General features: G+C 42.2%; 1 protein-coding gene across 1 annotated transcript in view; it reads right to left on the bottom strand.

Annotated features, from left to right (window-relative positions):
- Nucleotides 1-23,527, bottom strand: part of LOC115533555 (parathyroid hormone 2 receptor-like) — a 53,424-nt gene that overhangs the window by 28,106 nt on the left and 1,791 nt on the right. Inside the window, 6 exon segments of the mRNA XM_030344102.1 lie at nucleotides 5,846-6,029; nucleotides 10,949-11,046; nucleotides 12,142-12,171; nucleotides 12,173-12,264; nucleotides 12,766-12,876; nucleotides 16,697-16,802. Of these exon segments, the coding sequence (XP_030199962.1) occupies nucleotides 5,846-6,029; nucleotides 10,949-11,046; nucleotides 12,142-12,171; nucleotides 12,173-12,264; nucleotides 12,766-12,876; nucleotides 16,697-16,802 (621 nt within the window).

Genomic DNA, 23,527 nt, shown 5'->3' with positions numbered 1-23,527 from the left:
GACAGCTGCATACTTTTTCTTTTTGTACATACCGCACCTACCCATACAAAGTACATATTGTTGTGCACGGTATGCATACCATAGGGACGTTCTTCAGGTGATCCCACTTTTTCACAGTTCATTTGTATTCTACAGGCTGAGGCCCCCAAACACAGATATAGGTAAAGGTTTAAACAGATTCAGATATTGTTGTTTGTACCAAGAAGAGAGCGCTCTCGCGCGCGCTCGCTCTCTCTCTCTCTCTCTCTCTCTCTCTCTCTCAAAAACCTTGGTACTGTAGCTCTACTAGAAAAAATAAACACACTTTGTTAATCCCCAGGCGGGAAACTAGGTTGGTCACCTGTTGGCAAAATCAAACAATCTCACACGGACACAAATCATCACATCCCATTCCACTAGGGCACACCATTATAATACAAAGTCATAAATGTATAAAACATTTGATTAAACTGTCGGAAAGTGTAAGAAACACCAGGATACCAGCGCCTAGAAAAATACGATACTAAATGGTAAAATAGTTTTAATTTTAAGACTGTCTCACACCGTGGATTCAATCCTCCTGAATGAATAAATTGTAATTCATGAGGAATGTCATAGCCATCTGTTAGCTATTAGTGAGCGAAATGTGCCTTGAGAGGACCTGTCTCTCTTTGACTGTTCATGCATCTGCATGAGCCAATTTACCCGGTCCTGGGTAATTTCTGAACAATCAGGGCATCTCTTCACTAATTGGTTCAGGGAGTTCGTTTTATTTATTTTGAGAAATATAGTTATTGAGTTTTCAAATCTTACAACACACAGACAAATTATTGATGAAAAAATAAAGTACAAGCAAATAATAATAATAATAAGAAAAAATAAGATACGCATGATCCATTTAAATTGTAATAGTTTATATCTGGTGTTAATAGTCTGGGTTTGTACATCAAGGCAAACTCTCTCCCATTCGTCCTCAGCAATCTCTACATCCAAACCTCTATACCAGGCCAGTCTACTTTTATCTGATGATTCTTTAGACTCATTCACAAGGATCTTGTATATCAAGGAGACCTGTCCACATCATTTAAGATGGTCAAGAACAGCCTTTTCGAGACTAGACCAAAGTGGTCTTAGGGGAGACTGTTTGAGTGCTGTTAAAATATAACTCCTAATTTGTAGGTATTTGAAAAAATGTTTTCCGGGGATATTATAAATTGTTTTCAAATCATCAAAGCTATAAAGCAGAACGTTGTCATTATACGTATCCATAACTTTACTAATCCCTCTCTCCGCCCAAAATTTAAAGCAAAGGTCATTTTTGAAAATCTGCAGTTTCCCCAAATCGGTGTAAAGCATGATATAGCTGGTTCTATTTTAAAGTAAGATTGAATTATATACCAGACTCTTATTGTATTCTTGACAAATGGGTTATGAGTGTCTTTAAGCAGGTTTTTCAATGTATTATAGTACAGATAGAGCTTTAGTGGGAGAGGAGATGTATTGGCCCTTTCTATTGTGACCCAGGGTATTGTGGAATTGTCTGAGAACCAGAACATTGCTGCACTAATCTGGGCCGCCCAATAATACCAGACAAAGTTCGGAACTTGGAGTCCTCCTCTTTCGAATGGCAAATACAGTAGGGTGAGTCTAAGTCTTGGGCGTTTGTTGTTCCAAATAAAGTTTTGTCATTTCTTTCCATTTGGGGAATAGATTTGATGGGGGCTGAAAAGGGATAGATTGGAATAAATATAAAAGTTTTGGTAAGATATTAATCTTAATAATGTTGACACGGCCAATTATAGAAATGGGAAGCTCTGACCATCTTTTAAGGGATTCTGATACAGATTTTAAGATTGGGTTATAGTTCGTAGGAACTATGTCATTGATATCTGGAGTTATTTTTATTCCTAGATAGGTAAAGCCATGGGGCGAGTTATGAAATGTATTCACTAATGGGGGATTGTCCCTCTCAGTTTTCCTAAAAAACATAATATTAGATTTTCTGTGATTCACCTTATAACCAGAGATACTTCCAAAAGTTTCCAACAGTTTTGTAAGTGATGGTAAGACTGGCGCTAACTGTCTCATGAAGATAACAATATCGTCAGCAAAGAGGCCCAGACGTTGTTCATCATTTCCAATTGTAACTCTTGTTATTAAGGGATGAGATCTGATTGTCATTGCTAGGGGTTCGAGCGACAGGACAAATAAGAGAGGTGACAATGGGCACCCCTGTCGTATACCCCTGGTTAGGGTAAAGGGTTATAATTGTGTTCGTCAGAACTTCATCAGTGGGATTGTTGTAGAGCAATTTTATCCATCTAATAATTCTTTCTCCAAAACCAAATCTGAGCAATATTTCAAATAAGTAAATTCGTCATGAACAACATTGAGCACCCTTCTTAAATTTTGTCTGCCTCTAACAAATCCATTCTGGCCTACATGAATTAGACCTGGAAGGAGATTGTCCAGCCTCTTTGCTATGACTTTGGCTATAAGCTTTGCATCTGCATTCAAAAGTGATATGGGTCGATATGATTCACATTTAGATGGTGGTTTACCAGGCTTCAAAATGTTCATAATAAGAGCACTTACAATAAGAAAACTGTTTCTTGTGATCTTCTTTGTGTAACTAGGCAGTTCAGATTTAACGTTTTTCATAATATAATTGAAATTTCTAATTTATTTCCTTTTTGTCATTAGTAACAACCCCAATTGAATTTAATTTCATGGACAATTTTTTAATTCGCCAGGCAAGCAGTTTACCAGCTATCTCCCCCTGGTTATAGAAGGATTGCTTTAATTTATTTAAATTAATTAGGGCCTTGTTTGCTCACTGTTCATTATAATGGGCTCTCAGTATGGTTAGTTTATGTTCAAGCGCTGGGGTATGGTTAATTAGGACCTCACTTTCCAGCTCTTTAATTTGGTTTTCAATTTCCATCATTTTGTTCCTGAATTGTTTAGATTTAAAGCTGGTATAACTATTTATCTGGCCTCTGATATACGCCTTAAAAACTTCCCATCTAATTAAAGATGAAGTCTCAGTGGTATTGACGAGAAAGAACAAATCTATATGTTGGTCAATGAAGCGAATAAATTTGTGATCCAGCAACCATTTAGTATCGAATTTCCATCTAGGAGGTCCACATAATTATTTGGTAGCACTGTACTCAATAGATACTGTAGCACGACCAGAGATGATTATGCTATTGTAAAAACATTTTTCACATTTGGTACTAAAGTTTTAGAGAACAGGAAAAAATCCAATCTTGAGAATGTCTTTGCGTAGTCGAATAACGAATGAAAATTCTCTCTTGTCTGGGTTACGCTCCCTCCAAACATCGCAAAGACCCAAATCTTCCATGATGTTAAGGAATATTTTCCTCGATTGATTGTGGGAGGAGTCCTGGTTACCATTACGATCAAAATCTGGATTTAACGCACAGTTGAAATCCCCACCCATCATAATATCCCCTCGAAGTGAGGCAAGTGTTAGGAAAATATTATTATAAAATTGCGGCTCATCTTTATTAGGCCCATAGATATTTACTAAAATAAGATGTTGACAAAAGAGGGTCTACAGTGGTGCTATTGACCTGAAATGGAATTGACTTGTGAATTACGATGGCAACCCAAGACCTGACCTTGCCACCTTCTCCTTAACCTGATAACGTCACCTGAAGTTAAATGCGTCTCCTGTAGGAGTACAATTTTAGAACCCAAGTGTTTAAGCCTTGTCATAACTTGACCAATCTACCCAGGCCTCTGACATTCCAAGAGGATATTTTAAATAGCTGATTGCTAGCCATGTAACCTTTTATAAAGAAATCTGTGAAAAGGGACCACCCTGTATCTGAGTGGTTGTAGCACCGAGGTTGAAAAACAGGTCAAAAAAACGATAAGGCAAATTGGGAGAAAGCCGTAAAAAAACAAACACACAAAAAAGCAACAGCAACATATAACATTTTGCCACAGTTAACAACCATGACATCAACCTAACGACTGCCTTCTATCCTACAGTCAAAACTAAATTATTACACCAACTTCCTTGGCTTTTGTTGATTCTGCAAAGAGGAGCAACGGAAATAAATCTAACTAGTTTACACTTTATCTCTGACTGTAAGTCTATGTCAATTAAAGACCCTTTGTATACACAGGATTTCTTATGGAACTAAAATTGTAAATGTTGGTTCGCTCAGGTTGACTCAGATTAATAATAATGACTCTATAGTTTAGCACAAACTAGGTGTAAATAATAGCTTATGTTTCTGTCTCTTAATATTGTTGCTCGAGACAATTTAAATGTAGATGGAAGAAACAAATAGCCAACTATGCACTGCACAAATTAACAAATCATATTAGAGTATATAATGTCAAAATTACCCCCAAAAGTATGTTATATTTGCATGTGCTGTCTAATGATGAAATAATCTGGGCGTCCGTGCTCACAGCTCAGGAGAGGAGGAATTTCAGCCATTATTGAAGTAAAGTCTACCCTCGAAAGCTAATCAAACGTTTCAGTACATGCAGCACTTTAACATCTGTAAATACGCACTATATTTACCATATGGCACACTCCTCCGTATGGGGGGGGGGGGGGGGAAGCCCAGACATATATGACATATGACACTTATTCAACCTCTTCTGGATGGCCACCCCTGATATTTTTCCGGAGGAAGCCATGTACATCTTGAGGAGACAGAAATGTATAGTTCTTTCCACCGTGTGTGATGCGGAGCTTAGCGGGGAACTTCAAGCCGTACTGGATACCCTCCGAGCGGAGTCTCTGGTTCACTGCGTCATAGGCTTTTCTCTGGCGTTGCACTTCAGCGGAGATGTCAGAAAAAAAATTCACCTGCCCGTTTTCATACATGACTTTCCCCTTTGCTTGTTGCGCTTTCATCACACAAATTTTTGTTTTCTTCCATTTTTGGTTTGCTTTCCCCGCCTTAGCTGCCATTCAGGACTTAAAAGGGTCTGTTTTATGATTCACATGTCAGAGACTCACGAAGTGTGACTGCCTAGCTCAACGCCATAACCGGAAGTCCGGTTCAGGGAATTCTTAGTTTGAATGCAACACTTCTTATTGGCAGGGAAACGTAGCATAGAGATGGCAAAGAGAGGTAGGGGACTTTTCTTGGTGGTTTAGTTTTAAAATTTGATCTCTTCCACCGTTTTTCTGCTCGCTCTCTCTCTCTCTACAACTTCATATTCCTAGATTTTAGAACCTCTAATAACCTGCTTGTTTAGCATCATCCCCAGCCTGTATCAAGCGATGAATCATGTATGCTATATTAACGCTACAGAGCAGATTCAACAGGCTTTCTGCAGAGTGGCCAACTTTGGTGCTGCAATATCAGAACTGCAAGGTTCCAACCCCAACACAACTCAATACAACACACACAGACGCACACCGTCCATAATAATGGACATTCCATTATCCGTTGCTTCTGAACCAGACCCAGTTCCCGAACAGAATCGTCGAAATTCTGCTGTTCAACTGTGTGTGCGTGTGTGCCTGTGTGTTTGTTTTTGTGAACAACACAGAACGCAATAGGCAGATAAGAAGGGCTATAGGAAAGTTAGGAGAACAAGAAAACAATACATGACCAAGACGGATGAGCCAATTTCAGCGAGTGAGCGAGGGCACAAGTGATAAAGCGTATTTATCATAGTGGTTTTCAAACTGATATCGGGAACCCCCTCTTTATAGTGGGCGCTGCCATCCAAAGCGACTTACAATCAACCCAGATTTGTGTCACTAAGGAGAGGACATTGGGCCTCGAACCAGGTAACCTTTCGGTTGAGAGGTGGAGTTCACAGATGGAGGGATGAGAAGAGGCTCAAACACAGCAGTACTCACATACTGGGAGTTATCCAGCGGCGCAATGGTGACTGGCTTGATGTTGTCCATGAGCAGAGAGTCAAAGTCCTGCAGGCCGGCCCAGGCGTAGTCCACCTTGTCCTTCACAAAGATGCTGACCGCCCTCAGCATGAAGGAGATGAAGAGGTGCACATGGATGTAGTTCCTGGTGCAGTGGAGACGCCTTCAGACGGTGGTGGCGTACGCGAGAGAGTGTAACAAAACACACATGATGATTGATGATATCCCCCTCTTTAGAGCACTTCACACGCTTGCGTGCGACTAGTGAGACATAGAAAAAGCTGGGGCAGTTTCCAAAAGATTTACAATAAAAAGTGCAGAGTCGACAAGCTTGTTTGCGTTGCAGTTCAGTCTGTAGATTATCATTTAGCACAGCTGTGGAGTGGGCATTCAAATGCTTTGGGAAGCAAGCGATAAGGAAAAGAGACACCCGTTTCATCTACAGCTCAATACAGTTGTACTTTCAGCCTTCTAGCTTTAAGACGTGTGACTTGTTGTATAACAGTTCTCTCTAGCTGAGATGCTGGCACACTCAACTGACCTCGTCTACATTCGGGATTTTCCCTCCCTCTGTGCCAGTTCGTCTTTGTTCTCTGTCAAGCGTCCAAGCATTTTCATGGAGATATTCACGGTTCCTGGTTTTTCAGATTCCAGCCAGTTGACTCCCAACAACGCCTTTGCCTTCTCCATGCCGGATTGTTTGCCTGATCTACATCTGCTTACCCGTGTACCAACCCACTAGGCCTTTGCCTTCTGCCTGCCGGATTGTTTTCCTGTTTCCCTGCGACTGATTACCCGTGTAAAGAACCATCCTCTAGTAAAGACCGGTCTCTCTACACAGACTTCTGCCTCCTGAGTCGTGCTTTTGAGTCCTTTATCTCCCGTTGCTTATCCAGCCGTTACACCGCCAAAATTTAGCAGAGGTATTAGCAATGGATGGATGGATACATGGATAACAGAGGACAGGCGGATGGTCGTATACATGGACAGACGAAAGATGGATTCTAGATACTACAGAAATAGATTCTACTCCTCAACAAATGGAATGCTACTTAACATTTGGACCACACTTACACATTGAAATCGTTACCCTATTGAGATGATTTACAGCCTGAAAGAGTTGGAATGATGGAAAGAGAGACGAGTGGTTCGATGAACGAGGAAGGGATGGATGAATATATGGAGCGACCTATGAATCGGTGGGCGGACTGACCAATAGAAGGATAGATGGGCGGATGAATATAGAACAGGGAAAGCAAACCCCCTGAACTTCAAAAGTGAAAACTTCAAAAGTGCCGCTCAAGGTTCCATGGTTAATGACACAATCACGATACAATACTACTTTATTTGTCAGAAGGGCACTGAAATTCATTCTGCGTCCCTGGGAAGGGGCAAATGACAGATTACGCAAAAGAACAAACACAACAAAACACAAGTACAGACACATGACACATGACATGGAACAGCCCACAGAGCACACAAAATACAAATGGCAGGTAAGGCAATTTAACAAGACATACGAAGACATACGAAGACTAATACCTATGGAATCATAAATGCTCTGGAATTTAATCTTAGTTTGTTCAGTAATAGGATGGACTGATGTACAAAATATTTTTTAAGCCTATTTTGATTGAATCGATGGACTCTGAAACGCCTATTTGAAGGCAAGAGCTGATATTCATTGTTCAAGACATGTATGCAGTCAGAGGAAATATTTGGGGCCAGCCTCATCATGCTGTTGTTATTGGCCTCTTGAAAGGCCTGAGCTACAGGACGTCCAATGATTTTAGAGCAAACTTTAATCTAATTATACAGTTTACTTTTATTTCTCACTGTGAGGTTGCTCTACCAGGCAGTGCTACTACAGTAGAGCATGATGCTCTGAATTACAGAATTAAAAAATAGAACGTAATTTGGCTACTGGCCCCAAACGATTTTAGTCTGCGGAGGAAGTTAATGCGCTGCTGTATCCTTTTACCAAGAAAATCTATGTGAGGGGTCCAAGAGAGGTTCTCATCTATCATGACACTTAAGTATTTATATGCAGTGACTTGATTACTTTCCACATTGCGTATTTTCACTTTGAGGAGTGGGCAGGTTGGGGGCTTACCGAAGATAATTTCCTCTGTCTTCACTGAATTAATAATATGGGCATTCTTGCGATACCATTCCACAAACCAATCAACATTTCTCTGATACAGCTTGGGATCGTCAGTATTTTTCAACTTAGTCAATAAGGTGGAGTCATTTGAGTTTTTTAACAGAGGCTGGCTTGGTAGAGAGGAGCTGCAGTCTGCCATGAGGAGTTTGAAAAATACAGGTGAGCTAATGCGCCCCTGAGGTACCCCTACGTTTGTTATCCTGGGAGATGACAGAATCACCTGGCTTCTACGTCATCAGCGAGAACTCAGAATGCGCCCCAGTTTTGCCTATTTCATTTTACTGTGGAGGAACCCAAGCATTTCTCTTTGATTCAAAAAGCAGCTTCAAAGGACAGTTTTTCGAGCACCACACGTCAACCTTTATCATTCGTTGGTTTGCATCACACAAGTTCACACACAAGAATTTTTTTTTTGCCTTTTGAGGGGATTACATTATGTTATTTAATTAATTGTGAGTGGTCGAATATATATTGCACCCTCTGATACCAACTTCCATTAATACAACATGTAAGTAAGAAGTACCCGCTAAACAAGCATTATTCTAATCAACAGAATTAAAGGGGCATTTATTACTATTTCCTTTATTCTTACATGTTCATAAACATAAACAATTCTTGCAAACTTAAACCTGCACTGTGAATTTTAAACAGCATCACACACTTTCTTTGAGATAACTTCAACTACCAAGTGTCAAAAACAAGTATCAAAAAACACCACTGATGACTTTCGACCCCGGGAAATGTTGTGAATTTTTTGGGCAAAAATGTGTGGCACTGCAACACTAACAACTCCATTCTCCCCTTAGTACAAACCAAGGCATGTCTTTTCAGTCCCTCTGCTCCCTAGAACTCTGATGAAAAGCACAAGGTCGACAACTTGAATGCCTCAGTAAGAAAAGAGGACTCTCTGTACACACCCACGCCTGGTTGTCTTCCATCTACCCCACTGACTTTTCTGATTACTCCCAGGCATATTGACTGGACCCCTGGTGCTCCACCCTAGTCAAGGCCTGTCGCACCCCACTCATCACCAGTGTAATCAACTCCTCCTCATCCACTGGCTGATCAACCCAATCATCACCCTTATCCTTAAAAAAACCTGGACCCAACCCTGATACCCCCTCCCCCGTACGTTAAGAATAAATAAGTTAAGATAATACTTAAAGGTTGGGTATGGAATTGGTCGTATTGCACTCCCCCTCCACCTCCCCCCGCGGTGACCCCTTCGTGTACGTGCAAAACCAATTTTTTAAAACTCAACTGAAGTGCTTATTCAGCAGCCTGAACCCCCCCCACCCCCCCCCCACCCCACTTCTGAAAAACGTTTCAGGTAGGACTCTTCCTCTGCGGCTGAGACACTCATCGATGTATTCATTACCTCAACCCTTAACTATACTATGAATACCAACCTGAAATTGAATTTGTTTTACCAATGGTTTGTGTGTGGGGGGATCCTATATTTACCACAGGGGTGGCCTGAGAAAAAAGGACCACCATTTGGAATATCCAACAAATTACTCCACCAATTGCAGCACATTGCAACACATCCATAACACCACTGTGTAACGGCTGGGTGAGCAGCAGGAGATAAAGGACTGAAAAGCACGATTCAGGAGGCAAAAGTCTGTGTATAGAGAATGGTCTTTACTAGAGGATTGTTCGGTACACAGGAAACCAGCAGATCAGGCAAACAACTCGTCAGGGAGAATGCAAAGTTGCATTGGGTCGGTGTACGGGTTATCAGACATAGGTCAGGCAAACAATCCGGCAGGGAGAAGGAAAGGCCAAATGGGTCGGTACACGGGTTATAAGACGTAGATCAGGCAAACATTCCGGCAGGGAGAAGGCAAAGGCGCAGTTGGGAGTCAACAGGCAGGAATCAGAAATCAGGAACTGTGGATATCACTTTGAAAATGCTGGGATGCTTGGAGTGATGACAATCAACGAGGGGGGCGAGATGTGACACACTGCCTGCCTACACGCGTTCCCTCGTCAGAGATCACATCAATCCAGGCCTCTCAACTGATCCAAGACATCACCCAAAACACATTTTAGCTTGCTTTTAAATGTTTTTTACTGTGATGTTTTTGTACATGGAAATGCGCTATATAAATATGCCATTGTCCCTGGCCAGCACTGCTCCCAAAGCCAACCTCTTCCAATGCAAATGACTTCTGAATGAGTTGCATAAAGGGAAAGATTATTCAATGAAAAGGTCCTATAAGCACGGCTAGGTGTTTATCCAACATGCACCATTTGTGCCATTGCTTCATTTAATGTGACTGTTTAAAAGGTTATTAAAGTGGATGTCGCCAGGCTAATTAAACAATTGACAGCGTGTACAATTGACTGGCATCTAGCAGATTGGGCTTAGCAGAAATGTAATATAGTATTCAAAATTACGTTTTAATAGGCGTATGATCCTATAAATGTATTAATTCAGCTGGTTACAATATGTAATAAATCCTACAGACTACCCCTCTACATCCTTTATCTGAATTCCCTGCAGGTGTCCTTCGAAAAAAGGGTCTGCAAATGATGAGTTGGGAGGAGATGTTGTAACACAAATGAAAATCACATTTGTTGTTTGTGGTTTGTGGTTCATGGTCACGGTCTTGGTAATCAAACCGTCTGAACCGTCTCCACTGTCTCCACCTAAAGAATTTATTTGAATGACTTTGTCGCACCTATTCTGCCGAAGAGCAGGGAGCGTTAGCACACACTCGCGCAACAAATGTAAAGAGACAGATGGGTTCAATCCCCTGGACCGGTATGGCCCTAAAAGGTTATATGATGTAGAATACAATTCCACCTTTTTTTAACCACGGCCTCAGTTACTTCTTATTCTGCATTGTAGAAACACTAACCATCACAACAACATAAGTGTTTGTGCAAGGACACAGTGCATGTTGCTTCACCTGAAGTATGCGATAATGAAGATGGCTACCAGGAGGGAGCTGAAGGAGACGGCGTAGCCCACGGTGTACATCACGTACAGCCGCCTGAAGAAGTTCTCCTGGGGGGAGTACACGGTTCCGAGCATTATGAGTCAGAGGAGAACCCAAGTGTTTCAAGGCCCCTGATGATGTGCCCGGACCCTATAGAAATCCCACACACAGAAAGATTTTCTCCTCATCTACTGGGAAGATAAGGAGATATTAATAAACGCACACACACACACACACACACACACACACACACACACACACACACACACACACTTATCGAACCCATTAATACCGAACCGTGAATGCAAATTCAAGTTCCTAGACTGGAGGACATGCTCATTTATGTAACCTTGATATATAAGAGGGTATCTTTTTTCAATGTATCCCCATTAATGTCATGCTGACACACTGAAAGGACTAGGCACGTGTTCACTCATTAGCGATGTTGCTATGCATCACATCTTGGCTGGTAGTGGAGTCACTTCATATATCTTTAAGATTTTATTTGACCAGGAAATATGATGAGGTAAAGGGGTAATTTATTGACGCAAAAAGGCAAGGAACACCGAGAACACCGATGACGAACGCAAAAAGGCAAGGAACACCGAGAACACAGGTAACACACAGGACACAACTCACCACAAACCACAACGATCCGACGAGGAACAAAGAAAAGACAAGGGCTTAAATACCAAACACAGGGCACGCAACGAGGAACAGCTGAAACACATTAGGGGAGGGAGCAGTAATCACACAGGAGGGAAACTTGACAGGACATGGGGAGAAACAAGACAGAGATACCAAAGTAAAACAGGAAACACACAAAAACAAAACAAGGAAACGGACAGACCATGAAAAAATAGGGCTAGATCGTAGGATCTAGTTCTCAGATAGTTCATAAGTCCAATATGTTGTACCGGTATGATTGAGAGGGGTTTCATAAACAGTATGGGTAATTATTATCCTTATGATGTGATGGAGACAACATAAGGATACTGAACCTTAGAGAACGCCAAAGAAATACGAAAAATAGGACACTTTTTTGTCCTGTTGTCCACAAAGGATAAACACAAAAACGTCAGCTTTCACTGGGCAATAATATAATTCTAGTGTTGACACATAAAACTGTTTTTTTAAAAGGTGTGTGTGCGTGGGACCCTCACCTTGCCCTTCTCATTGCGCGGCTGCAGGAAAGTGCAGGCATTCCGTGTAGTTCGCCCACGTTCTGTTCAAGCTCTCCACAAACACCCAGGAGCCGTTGACGTCACACTTTCTGTACGCACTGCCTGCACCCATAAAACACAGCCGCTGGTGCCATTAGCTCTCAGGCCTCTCAACAGCAGGCATACCTGTCGACCCTCACAGGCCTGCCTCATTTGAGAACTCTTCCTTACCCTTCAAAGTATGGAACAGTGTAAATTGAGCTGGATGATATAAATATAACATATATTATATATTATAATGCTATATATAATGTAACTATTGTTTCACAATTTTTTGGAAATAATGATGGGGGAACGTTTTTGAATCAGTTGTTCTCAGCTTACTTGAACTATTTTTACGTCTGGAAAATCGATTGCCAACCCGAATTCTTCAATATATATATGCATTTCCCTATCATCTCCCTATCTGTCTATATATCAATATCATTTCTCATGATATAATTTACCCTAAAAAACCCAAGTTTGGGAGAGACGGATGGAATCCTTTCTTTTTCCAAGGGAACAGGAACAATATCTCTTGACCCATGCATTTCTTCCGTGTCCCACCCTGAGCAGGCTACACACCTTTATGGTTGAAGTCATAGATGTAGGAGGGGCATGGGACCCTGGTGATTAACCCTGGAGAGCCCTGGGGCCAACAGATGAGGCCATCCCAGCCTGGAGGACACCAATCATCTGAAACAAGCAACACAACCGCCTTTACCCCCACTGTTTGGTCCTTTGTAAACCCCAGTCCAAGCCAATATTTTCCTCCAGTGTAAAACGATCCAAAGTGGAAGAATAGAAAATAGCTGCCTTACGTTTCTGTAATGACTTTTTATCTCTTTTGGACAAAGCCTTTGAGACTTCAAGGTGAAGCAACAGCTGGTAGGTTGCCGTTCATTCTTCATACTGTCCCTCGCTAAAGTGCTGAGGATTCCTTGACACACACACACACAAATGCTTTCCACTCGACAAACTGAATTCACATCCTTCACCGATTGGCATTTTGTACCATTCCATTACTCATCATATTTATATTTAATTGTATTCTATCATTATGCTTTACATAATAGCCAATAATGATAACATCATTTGTACAATTCCTGTTGGCTGATTTGAGTTTAATGTACCTTGTTCACTGGGCACGAGGACTACCTAACGCTTTAGGCAGCAGAGGGATTGAACCTGCAACCTTCCAGGGCCCCGTTTCCCGATATCGATGGATCTTCGCTCGTAAGATGGTTCGAAAGATGGATCTTTCGAAAGATGGATCTTTCGAACCATCGATAATTTCTTTGGAGCGTTTCCCGTAACTCCTCTTAACGTGAACGCGCATTCGCTGCACTTACGACAATCGTAGGATTGTACCTGTCCACTGACATGGTGCTGAAACCGGCTATGACGCAGGGGGAGACGCAGGAATGTCGGAGGAAAATGGGGTTAAAAAGGGTTAAAATATCTCCCCAATCAAGGCCAACCGCAGAGTAGCCTACGAAAAGAATAGATTGCAATAATATGAATGCTAAAGATATTAAAACACAATTGATTAAGCCTAGGCCGACATATATATCAGTCCTAATCCTGAGCGCACGATCGGGAGGTGGAAGTTGCGCTTTAGATGCCTTCACAAGTCCAGCGGAGGGCTCCAGTTTTCGCCGGCCAAGTCATGCGCTGTGATATGTGTGACAGCTATGTTGCACAAAATTGCAGCTAAGGCTGGGGTAGCTTTGGTTGAACCGGAGGACATTGAGGACGATGAAGACGAGGAAGATCGGTGTGAGGACGGCCTCCCTCATAACTAGGCTATACGCGGCTGGTTTTCATGCACGTCGAAGAGTGATTGAGACTTTTTTTTAACCCCCTCCACCCTCCCACATGTCACTAAACATTCCCGTCAACGTGACCAATCCCCACCATATCCCAGCCTTTTGCCTGCTCCTTTGAATTTTTTTTAATATTTTTATAATTCATATTTTTATTTTTATATATTTTTTCTTTTTTCTTTTTTTTTTACATTATTTTATGCTACGTTTTATGAGTAGCCTATGTCAGTCTGAACAAATCCCCCCCACTTTCTCTCACACATTTTAAGTGCCCTGCCTGCTCAAACATTTCCTGGACTGTCTCTCTCAAACTAAGAACATAATGGCCCACATTAGGCTCAGACGCGCGTGATACACCATTACCAATGTGTTATAATAAAACGCATCCAATGCTAGGAATGTCCGCTGGTTACGCCACTGAGGCTATAGTAGGCTAACGAGGCTCTTAGCGTCCTACGAGTACCCTGGAGCCAGGGGCGCCGCTAGGGATTTTGGGCCCCATGAAAAGAATCTTTACTTAGTGTCATTATTTTTTCTGTATTATAATTTCATCATCATTAGGGGCCTCTCTGGGCCCCCCTCCATCATGGGCCCCTAGAATCCGTCTCCTTTACCCCCCCTTTTCGGCGCCCCTGCCTGGAGCACTCGTTAGCTACTCGTGACTCGTGAGCGTTTTCAAGACGTTCGTTACCAAAGATGCTTTCGGGAAACGGCCGAGGCCCAGTTCCCTTATTCTCTGTTTCCTTGTCTTGTTTTGGTGTGTTTCCTGTTTTACTTTATTATCCCTGTCTTGTTTCTCCCCATGTCCTGTCAAGTTTCCCTCCTGTGTGACTATGCTCCCTCCCCTAATGTGTTCCAGCTGTTACTCGTTGCGTGCCCTGTGTTTAGTATTTAAGCCCTTGTCTTTCCTTTGTTCCTTGTCGGATCATTTTTGTTTGTGGTGAGTTGTGTCCTGTGTGTTCCCGGTGTTCCCGGTGTTACCCGCATCACCCGTGTTCCTTGCCTTTTGCGTTAATGAATTATCCTTTTATTGAACTGTCCGCTATTGGGTCCTACCTGCCTGCCTGCCACCCGCTAACTGTAACAGTGAGGCTATACCTAATCAAGGATTCAGCAGTCCTACCTCGTTAAAATGAAGTTGCACCTTGTTTCCTTCTCTCTATGGAGATATTCTAACAATGAAATCAAATTTGCGTGAGCGTGTGAAGCTTTCAGAGGGGGATTTTAATGTAGCGTTAAGTGTAGCACTACAGATGCCGGCCTACACAGTGTTCATTTGAAACCTTTATGCACGCAGACAAGATCCCCAGCTCACGCAACAATATTGGCCGAAACAAAAAAACGCCTTGGTTCCCTTAGCTTTAGGTAGGCCTATAGATGTATGATTGTGTTTTACAACTGCCCCTGTCTATCTCCCTTATGGAACGACTCTATTCATCTTATTGGCTCACTGTAAACAAATGCATTTAGTGAATAAATTAATATGGATCATCAATGTACTAGGGCAATGACTCTCAAAAGAAAGCTATTTTTATTGAAACAAACAGTGCTGCGATAGAGGTAGTCAATGCAGCGGATGTATATCCATGAATCAACGACACATATTTCAGTGCTCAGCATGTTAATGTCAGAAATGGATGGAGCGTATTGGTGATGAAAGGATGAATGCACAGTGGCAGATGGTGAAACAGTGCTGAGAAAAAAAGTAGCTCTTATCTTCCATACAAAAAACAGATGTCCCTTACACATTATCATATGAATTAAGGCACAGCCATGGTTCAATTTGTTTATCAATTTTTCAACAATCCCAGCATATGCAGATTTATTTTTCGAAAAGTAAATATATTTTGTATAGAATGCGGAGCACATCAGAGACATAATTTTAGGGTTTGGGTGGCAGCACATGCTCAGAAATCCAAGTAATGTGGATCCAAACATAAAAAAAACTAACTTTAGAGAGTACATGACCTAATGAGAGTGGGTCGCAGAGAAGAGGGACTCGTAAAGAAGGAAATGGAAAGATGGGTAATTCAAAAAGATAAAGAAAATGAGAAATATATAAAAAGAGGAAAAGCGAGAGAGATATGCATGGGATTCAAAAGAAGGAGATAATGAGAGGGAGAGAAACCATCAGGGGGACACAATAAGACAGATGGAGCGAGAAAAGGAATGTGGGAGTTTAGCAGACATGGTCTGGTTCAGGATACGTCAATTCTCTCCTCCTTAAACACAAAATAACTATTGCCATTGGAATGATAAATAAATATTTGACGATCCATTTTTCGTAGTAATAGCAATTTTCAGCATACATTTTCTCCTTGGACACTTTGCTATCAACCCTTTTAGAAATTAGCTGCAGTTTTTCATCGGGGAGTTTACTTGCTATATGTGCTTGTAAGTTGTTTTTCATTGTCATTGTCATTTCTTTGTCGATAAGGATTTTCATGAGAAGATGATTTGAATTTAAATGAGGTTTCTTGTCTCCAGTAATTTGTTAGTAATAGAACGACATCAGTGCAAACATGAGCTTGACAATTTCCTATTCTGCCTGCAAGATATACTGTGTGTTTACGTGCATGTGGGTGTGTGTGCTTGAGTGCGAGCCTGCCTGCATGTGTGTGCCTGCCTGCCTGCCTGCCTGCCTGTGTGCATGTTGCCCTGGCCTGGTTTGTGGGGTCCAGCGGGTGTACCTGTGTTTGTGGGCTCCCGGTTGGAGAGATTCAGGTGGCACTGCAGCTTCACATCGTACAGGATGTACATCTGCTCCTGCGCTGACAGGCCGCCGTCAGACTCCACCTAGGCAGCGGGAAGAGAAGGAGACGTCTGTTGAAGGCGTTTCTTCTCCTGCACCTCCAGCAGTTGAAGAGCCCTCTCAAGACGGCTGACCAGTTTTTCTGCTGTGTGGGGGCCGCTCAGGAGATTATAGGTGGCCTGGAGAACCCTGAAGTGCACGTCCAATGATAAAGACGAGACATTGAGTCTAGTATTAATTGATATTTGAATATTATACCGGCAGTTGAATCATAACAATGTCGAATACAGGCTCCGTATTCGGTTTTATACTTGGCAGCTCCTGAAGGCCAAATGTTAAGAGCACCCACTGTTATGTAAGGAGCACCAACAAAAAAGAGAAATGGCACCCACTGCACACAATAGCAAGAGTGTTGTATTGTTAAAAACATAATGAAGTATACTTTTGACATCAAATCAGGCAATCCAAAAATTACACTAGACATTTTCTGTAAGTACGCCTACTGCGGGAAAAATACAATTACAGAAATCCTTAAATACTTAACGCTTCAAATTTCAACTCAAACTTATGGCAACGATATTTCCATAATAAACAAGTTCAGATTTCTAAATGTTATACTGCATATTTTAAGTAGTCACCCCCCCCCCCCTCCAGCAAAATGGTACATTCTCCCTGGAAGACCACTACAAACTCGCATTGGTAGCGCCAGCCTTCCCTGGGGAGAGGAATAATAAAGTACCAGTAACTTGTTACCGCCAACAGAGTTTAATTTGATTTGGACACGTCTCATTTAATAATATTAATGTACCAATAAAGAAATACAACAAAATCACTCTCTCTCTGTCATTCCTTGTTCATGTCTGCCCTCTGCAGACAGTGAAGCTTTAGCTGCCCCATCTGACATTTTTGTTCCTTCCACCCCTTCTTGTAGGAAGGAAGTCTAACGTTGAATACGCACCTCTGCAAATTCACACTTCTGTATAATGCCACACACCTTGGCAGGATACTATAAGAAGTATCGCGAAGGCGTGGAGCTCCATAAATGTGAGAGAAGATTCACCCTCTCTGACGCGGACAGCCAAATCAACCGCTGGCCAGACGGAGCTCCACACATCCACTCAAGCACATTGGCGTTGTATAGCAAGTTTTGTGTGTGTGTGTGTGTGTGTGTGTGTGTGTGTGTGTGTGTGTGTGTGTGTGTGTGTGTGTGTGTGTGTGTGTGTGTGTGTGTGTGTGTGTGTGTGTGTGTGTGTGCGTGCGTGCGTGCGCATGCGTGTGTGTGTTTGAGAAAGAGAGAAAGAGAGGCTGAAGCTCCAGTTGCCCAATAAAAAGCATTAAGCCTATGCTTTTCTATGACTCGATGTCGCTAGGCTATATGGACAGAGTATACATCACTGGCATATCACCCACATGCTAAATAGACAAAATAGACTCAACAAATATATATATATATATAAGCTACATTTAAGGAAATAATTGTTTTCACTATTAAAGACTGTTAAATGATATGATTAAATGCACAGTGGAGCAGTGGAGCAGAGGCGAGGGCGTAGCCTTCGCAGGATGCGACCCCACATTAGAACCCTGAGGGCCGACTGTCTTGTGATATCCACTCACGACCATTGTCTGCTCATAAAAAAAACTGATATTTATTTATTTAGAACTAACATAAGTTTAATATGGCCCCGTTGAAAGCTGAGACAAAACTGATTCCAACGGTCTACCATATCTCTGACCAAACCTCCCCGAACAAGAGGCCATCCGCCTCTCGTTCAAGGGGCCAAAAATCACAATTAAACAACGGGTTTTCACCTGTTACTATCTCAGATATTTTCTTTCACGTTTACTATTTGTATTGGTTTGCATTGGATGTGTTGAATTTATTTGAAGCCTCTGTCTAAACCTCCCTCTACTAAATCCTCTCTGTCTTTTCACTTATTTGGCATCAAATCGTGACCCAGGTTCTCATCCGATGTTGTACTAAGGCATTACAGACCTATATGGGTGCCAGCTGATACATCACTGGTCTTCTGCACTCCAGATCATGATATGTAGTTCAGGCGGAAATGTAACCATGCTGTGTTCCAGCCTTATCCACTCTGACCCATCAGAATCCCCATGATTATTTAAATTGCGCAACACTCCCACACATTTTATCTTTCTATGGTACGAAATATGATAGCCTTTCTAGTTGTAGAGATATACCTCTATGACCTTTGCATTTGTTGTTTTCAGCCTAAACCTGAGCCAGAATGTCTGAATCTGTCTCACATCTTTTATTTATTCAACAGACCTCAGCCATTCCAATACTTTTTGTTTCCTCATGTGGTGTGGGAACATTTATTTTAGTGCCAAAACAGAACAACAGCAAGAACAACCAAACCGAAATCTACAATCTAGAACGACAGTTTTTCTGTCTGCACATCCTAACTGACAATCCTAATTGATCTTCCTCAAAGATCATTTTGTTTATTCAAGATTTGAATTTATTTTGGCCAGAGGAACTGATCGTCAAGCCCTGACAAGCTTGCCAGTACAAATGTTTAATGTTCACAATCAATCAAGTGCCAATCAAACTCTTATTCACAGGTGTGTTGCTTCAGCCATCCAAACAAGTTAACCCAAGTTTGGCGTTGTTGTGGCCAACATTCAAAAGTAATCCATTAAAACCACTCATCGATTTCTCAATAAAGCACTAATTGGACGGATGATGTGTACAAAATCGAATGGTAATGTCTTCCTGTAGCCTGCAGCTTCTCCCAAAATAAAGCCTGATACTAGAAGAAAATCGGCCTCACTGTGTGTTCACACCAAACGCGAAATGTTTTAGCCCGTTCGCGTTGTCGCTGGAGTTTTGTCGCGCCACACATCATAATCTGTCGCTGTGCAAGTTTTGTCGAATTTGTCGCGCCACAACAAGATAACCACCATTGCTTGTCTTTACCTTTTGTGGAAGAGGGAGAGACGTCGGAGGACCCGACGCAGTATATTCATAATATTGTAATGACCACGGAAGAGGCAGTGAATGAAGTATTGAATAGACAGATATTTATTAGATAGGCCTACCTACCTAATAAACCGTTGGAACACACAAGACCGGAAACATAGCAACGCCGGTAAACAAACCCCGAGAAGCCCAATCCCTATGAGAGCTCCCCGCGCTACGGCCATCCGGAGGCGCACAGAGCTTTTGGGCGTGATATTATGCATACAAATATTATATTATATACTATTATATTATATATAGAGCTCCGGGAGTCGCAAACTGCAACATTCACTTTCTCCTCCATGCTGCAGTTCACCCCGGACTGCACTGCACTGAGTTTGACGGTTGAACGCTGATTGGCTGTTACGTTACACATGTGACTCAGTGGCCACGCTGTTGAACGCTGATTGGCTGTCATCACGCGAAATTCGGGTCAAAGTTCAAATATTTCAACTCAAGCGAATTTGTCGCGCCACAAATCCCCGTGAACGCGCTCGCCTGTGCACGGCGAAAGTGTGGCGCGACAAATCAAAACTTGTCGCCGCTTTTCTCTCGCGAAAAATTCGCCCGATACGCGTCTATACGTTCACTTTGTATGGGATCCTGTCGCCCCGTCGCGTATTTTCCCTTAACTTCACGTTCTTCCAAAGATTAGGCTGCTTAACTTATATACCTCAACAGGAAAGAGACAAACAAGGGAAAAGCCCTAATAATTCCCCTCCCACATATATTGACCAAATAATGGTTTCGAAAAATATTCAGACTACCCGCCTTCAAAGTAAATAGTCTAAGGCCCCGCCCACACGAAGGCGTTTTTTTTTGGTGAAACCGCTTGTGCGTTTCAGCCGACCGTTCAGACGGAGCCGGCGAAATCTGGTGCCCGAAACCGCATATTTCTGAAACCACCCTCGGAGGTGGTTTCAAATATATCCGGACCTATGCGGTTTCGTGTTAGGATTCTTGTGGACGCCTGAAACGCAAACGATGACGTCATTAACCCCCCACCAGCTGGGGGACGTCAGAGTTGCGTTTAATTTTTTATTTAGTATTTTATTTGTATTATTTTTGTAGCTTTGAATAAAGCTGCTTGTTAAATGTAATTACTAACTGTACATTAAAAAGTATTTCTGCACAACTTAAAAGGTTGAATCTCCTCATGACTGAATGTTTGTATACAGTAACAGGGCGCAGGCTGTATGCGCGCAAGCTTGATGCGCTCCTCTTTTTTCTGTGGAGAACCAGCGCCTTGAATATTTAGTACAGCGTTTCTACAGCTTGGTGCGGTTTCGCAATGACTCCCGTCTTTACGGAGATATTCCTGAACCGCATAAAACGAAACCGGATAGTTTTCACCCGTTTCGGCTCCGTGTGGACGGGGCCTAAGTAAGCAGTATCCTTGAGGGTTGATATTACCTGCTTCGTTGCTTAGTCCTCAAGCCCCCCAGATGCTAATTGGGAAATAACCATCTCTTATGAATTGCCTGGAGCGTGACGGCACCTTCCCGCAAGGAGCCTGGCAACACAACATGCACTGACAACTAATTATTTTTAAAGGTTTTTTTTTATGCCCTTTCATCTACAGGACATTTCAGAGATTTTTACCGTCAACGTTTGTTGTGCGATATAAATGTGAATGTAAATGGGCACCGCCACCTTTAGTCCTATATTGCACTACTTTATTCCCATAATGCTCTAGAAAGAATTTCATTTATGTCCACACTAGATCCCATGATGCATAGCGTTTTCATTGTCATAGTCACCTAATGGAGATTGTCGGCACAAATGGGTTCTTTGCTAATTAGCTATCAAGTGGAGACATATTACCCTGCGTTCACACCAAAAGATGCATTTGCTGCCCGAACGCGTTGACGCCTGAGTTTTGCGGCGCGTCAAATCAAGTTTTGCGGCGCGTCAAACTTTTGACGCGCGTCAAAAGTTGAAATATTTCAACTCGAGCAGCATTTGACGCGCCGCAAAATACGTGAACGCGCCCTTCGCCCGTGCCCGACAACGGGCACGGGCATGCCGCGCCGCAAATCAGATTTTGACACGCCGCAAATCAAGTTTTGCTGCCCGTTTTCTCGGCAGCAAATGCTGCGGCAGCAAAGCAGCAACGCGTCTCTACATTCACTTTGAATGGGATCACGACGCGCGTCAACTTTTTGCATCTTTTGGTGTGAACGCAGGGTTACACTTACAATGCTTTTTTATGCAACCACGACATGCCACACTGATAGATGGTCAGTAAATAATTGGGTCCCAATACCCTGCCTTATTTGTTACCTACAAAGTGTGCTATTCAGTGTTTACTAAGGAAAGACGGAATGGAGGGATCAGTGTCCCCTCTGTCATTTGTACACAGCTGTGTACACTATTTGTACACATCCTCCTCGGTCCCAATGTTATTTCCTGTTTGTGTGCTTTATGGTTATCAGCAGACGCTTTAAAGTGAATACAACAAGCTTAAGTGTTACTGTAATGATTTAATTTGACCTTGGTAAGATCAGTTCTCATTTTAATGTAAATTAATCAAAGTATTCATATTATTCTATAATTAAGTGGATTGAGGCTTGTTTTTACTTTTTACTTTTACTAATCCACATTAAATGCCTATCTGTATCATATAAGAATAAGTATCTGTTTAAAAAAAAAAGCCTTCCGAATAAAATCCAACAGTCAACGCAAGTTTATGTTCAAGAACATATTTAATTCTCCCTATAAAACAGATGGTAAAGGAAGTGATATGGTTTTGATTCTATCGATTCTTATGTTCGGCATGTCCTCTTATTCTATATGTGAGCCTCCCACGAGGCTTCTGTGGGTGGAGTGGCATGTGTAGACCTTGACTTAGCTGGAGGGGTCCTCTCCGAATTATTTTTCCATACACAAGCCTGTTTTGATGGTGTGTGTGTGTGTGTGTGTGTGTGTGTGTGTGTGTGTGTGTGTGTGTGTGTGTGTGTGTGTGTGTGTGTGTGTGTGTGTGTGTGTGTGTGTGTGCGTGTGCGTGCGTGTTTGCATGCACACGACTATACAACAGGGAATTATGCAAATGTATGCATAGTCATTCAGACATTCTGAAGATGCTTTTCTACAAGTGGCTTACGAGTGAGTCACAGAAGAATCAAACCGTAGGATCTGAATTTGGTCGCTTCAAAAGTGCTGCACAAGCAACTTTCGAAAGCTGGACAGAATGCCGAATAGCTCTAAGTAGCCGGTATGGGTGTAAATGCCCATGGTGTTTTCTAACTCAGTTCAGTGCCGATCGACTCCCCAGCTCACCAGCGGATGACTCACAAGACAAAACGGTGTTGGAACCTGATATCTCATCTCATACCCCCCTTTAATAGCACCACTTCCAGCGATGACTGCAATCCACTCTCTACACACTAGTGAGTTTATCCATTGTCTCACACACACGTACGCACACACACACACACAGGGGGAATCTCTTATGTGTTGACTGCCGTTATGAAGAACTTGTGAGACGTGTGTTAAGAAGGGGCAAGGTCAACATGGTTCTAGGAGTATGAGCCATCATAATAGACTAGCCAGACAATTGATGTTCAGATGGAATTCATTCAATCTATTTCTATAATTATTTGCTGTTTTTCTTCTCATGTCTGTGACCATGCAGAGCTCTACTCAACCTCATCCATGCCAAAAGCCTATTTTCATATCACTGACAAACACACACACACACACACACATACACACACACACACACACACACACACACACACACACACACACACACACACACACACACACACACACACACACACA

This window comes from Gadus morhua, chromosome 20 (assembly GCF_902167405.1).
Source record: "Gadus morhua chromosome 20, gadMor3.0, whole genome shotgun sequence".
In the NCBI taxonomy this organism is placed as follows: domain Eukaryota; kingdom Metazoa; phylum Chordata; class Actinopteri; order Gadiformes; family Gadidae; genus Gadus; species Gadus morhua.
The sequence above is the reverse complement of the archived record's forward strand: the minus strand, read 5'-3'. Positions and strand labels throughout refer to the sequence as shown.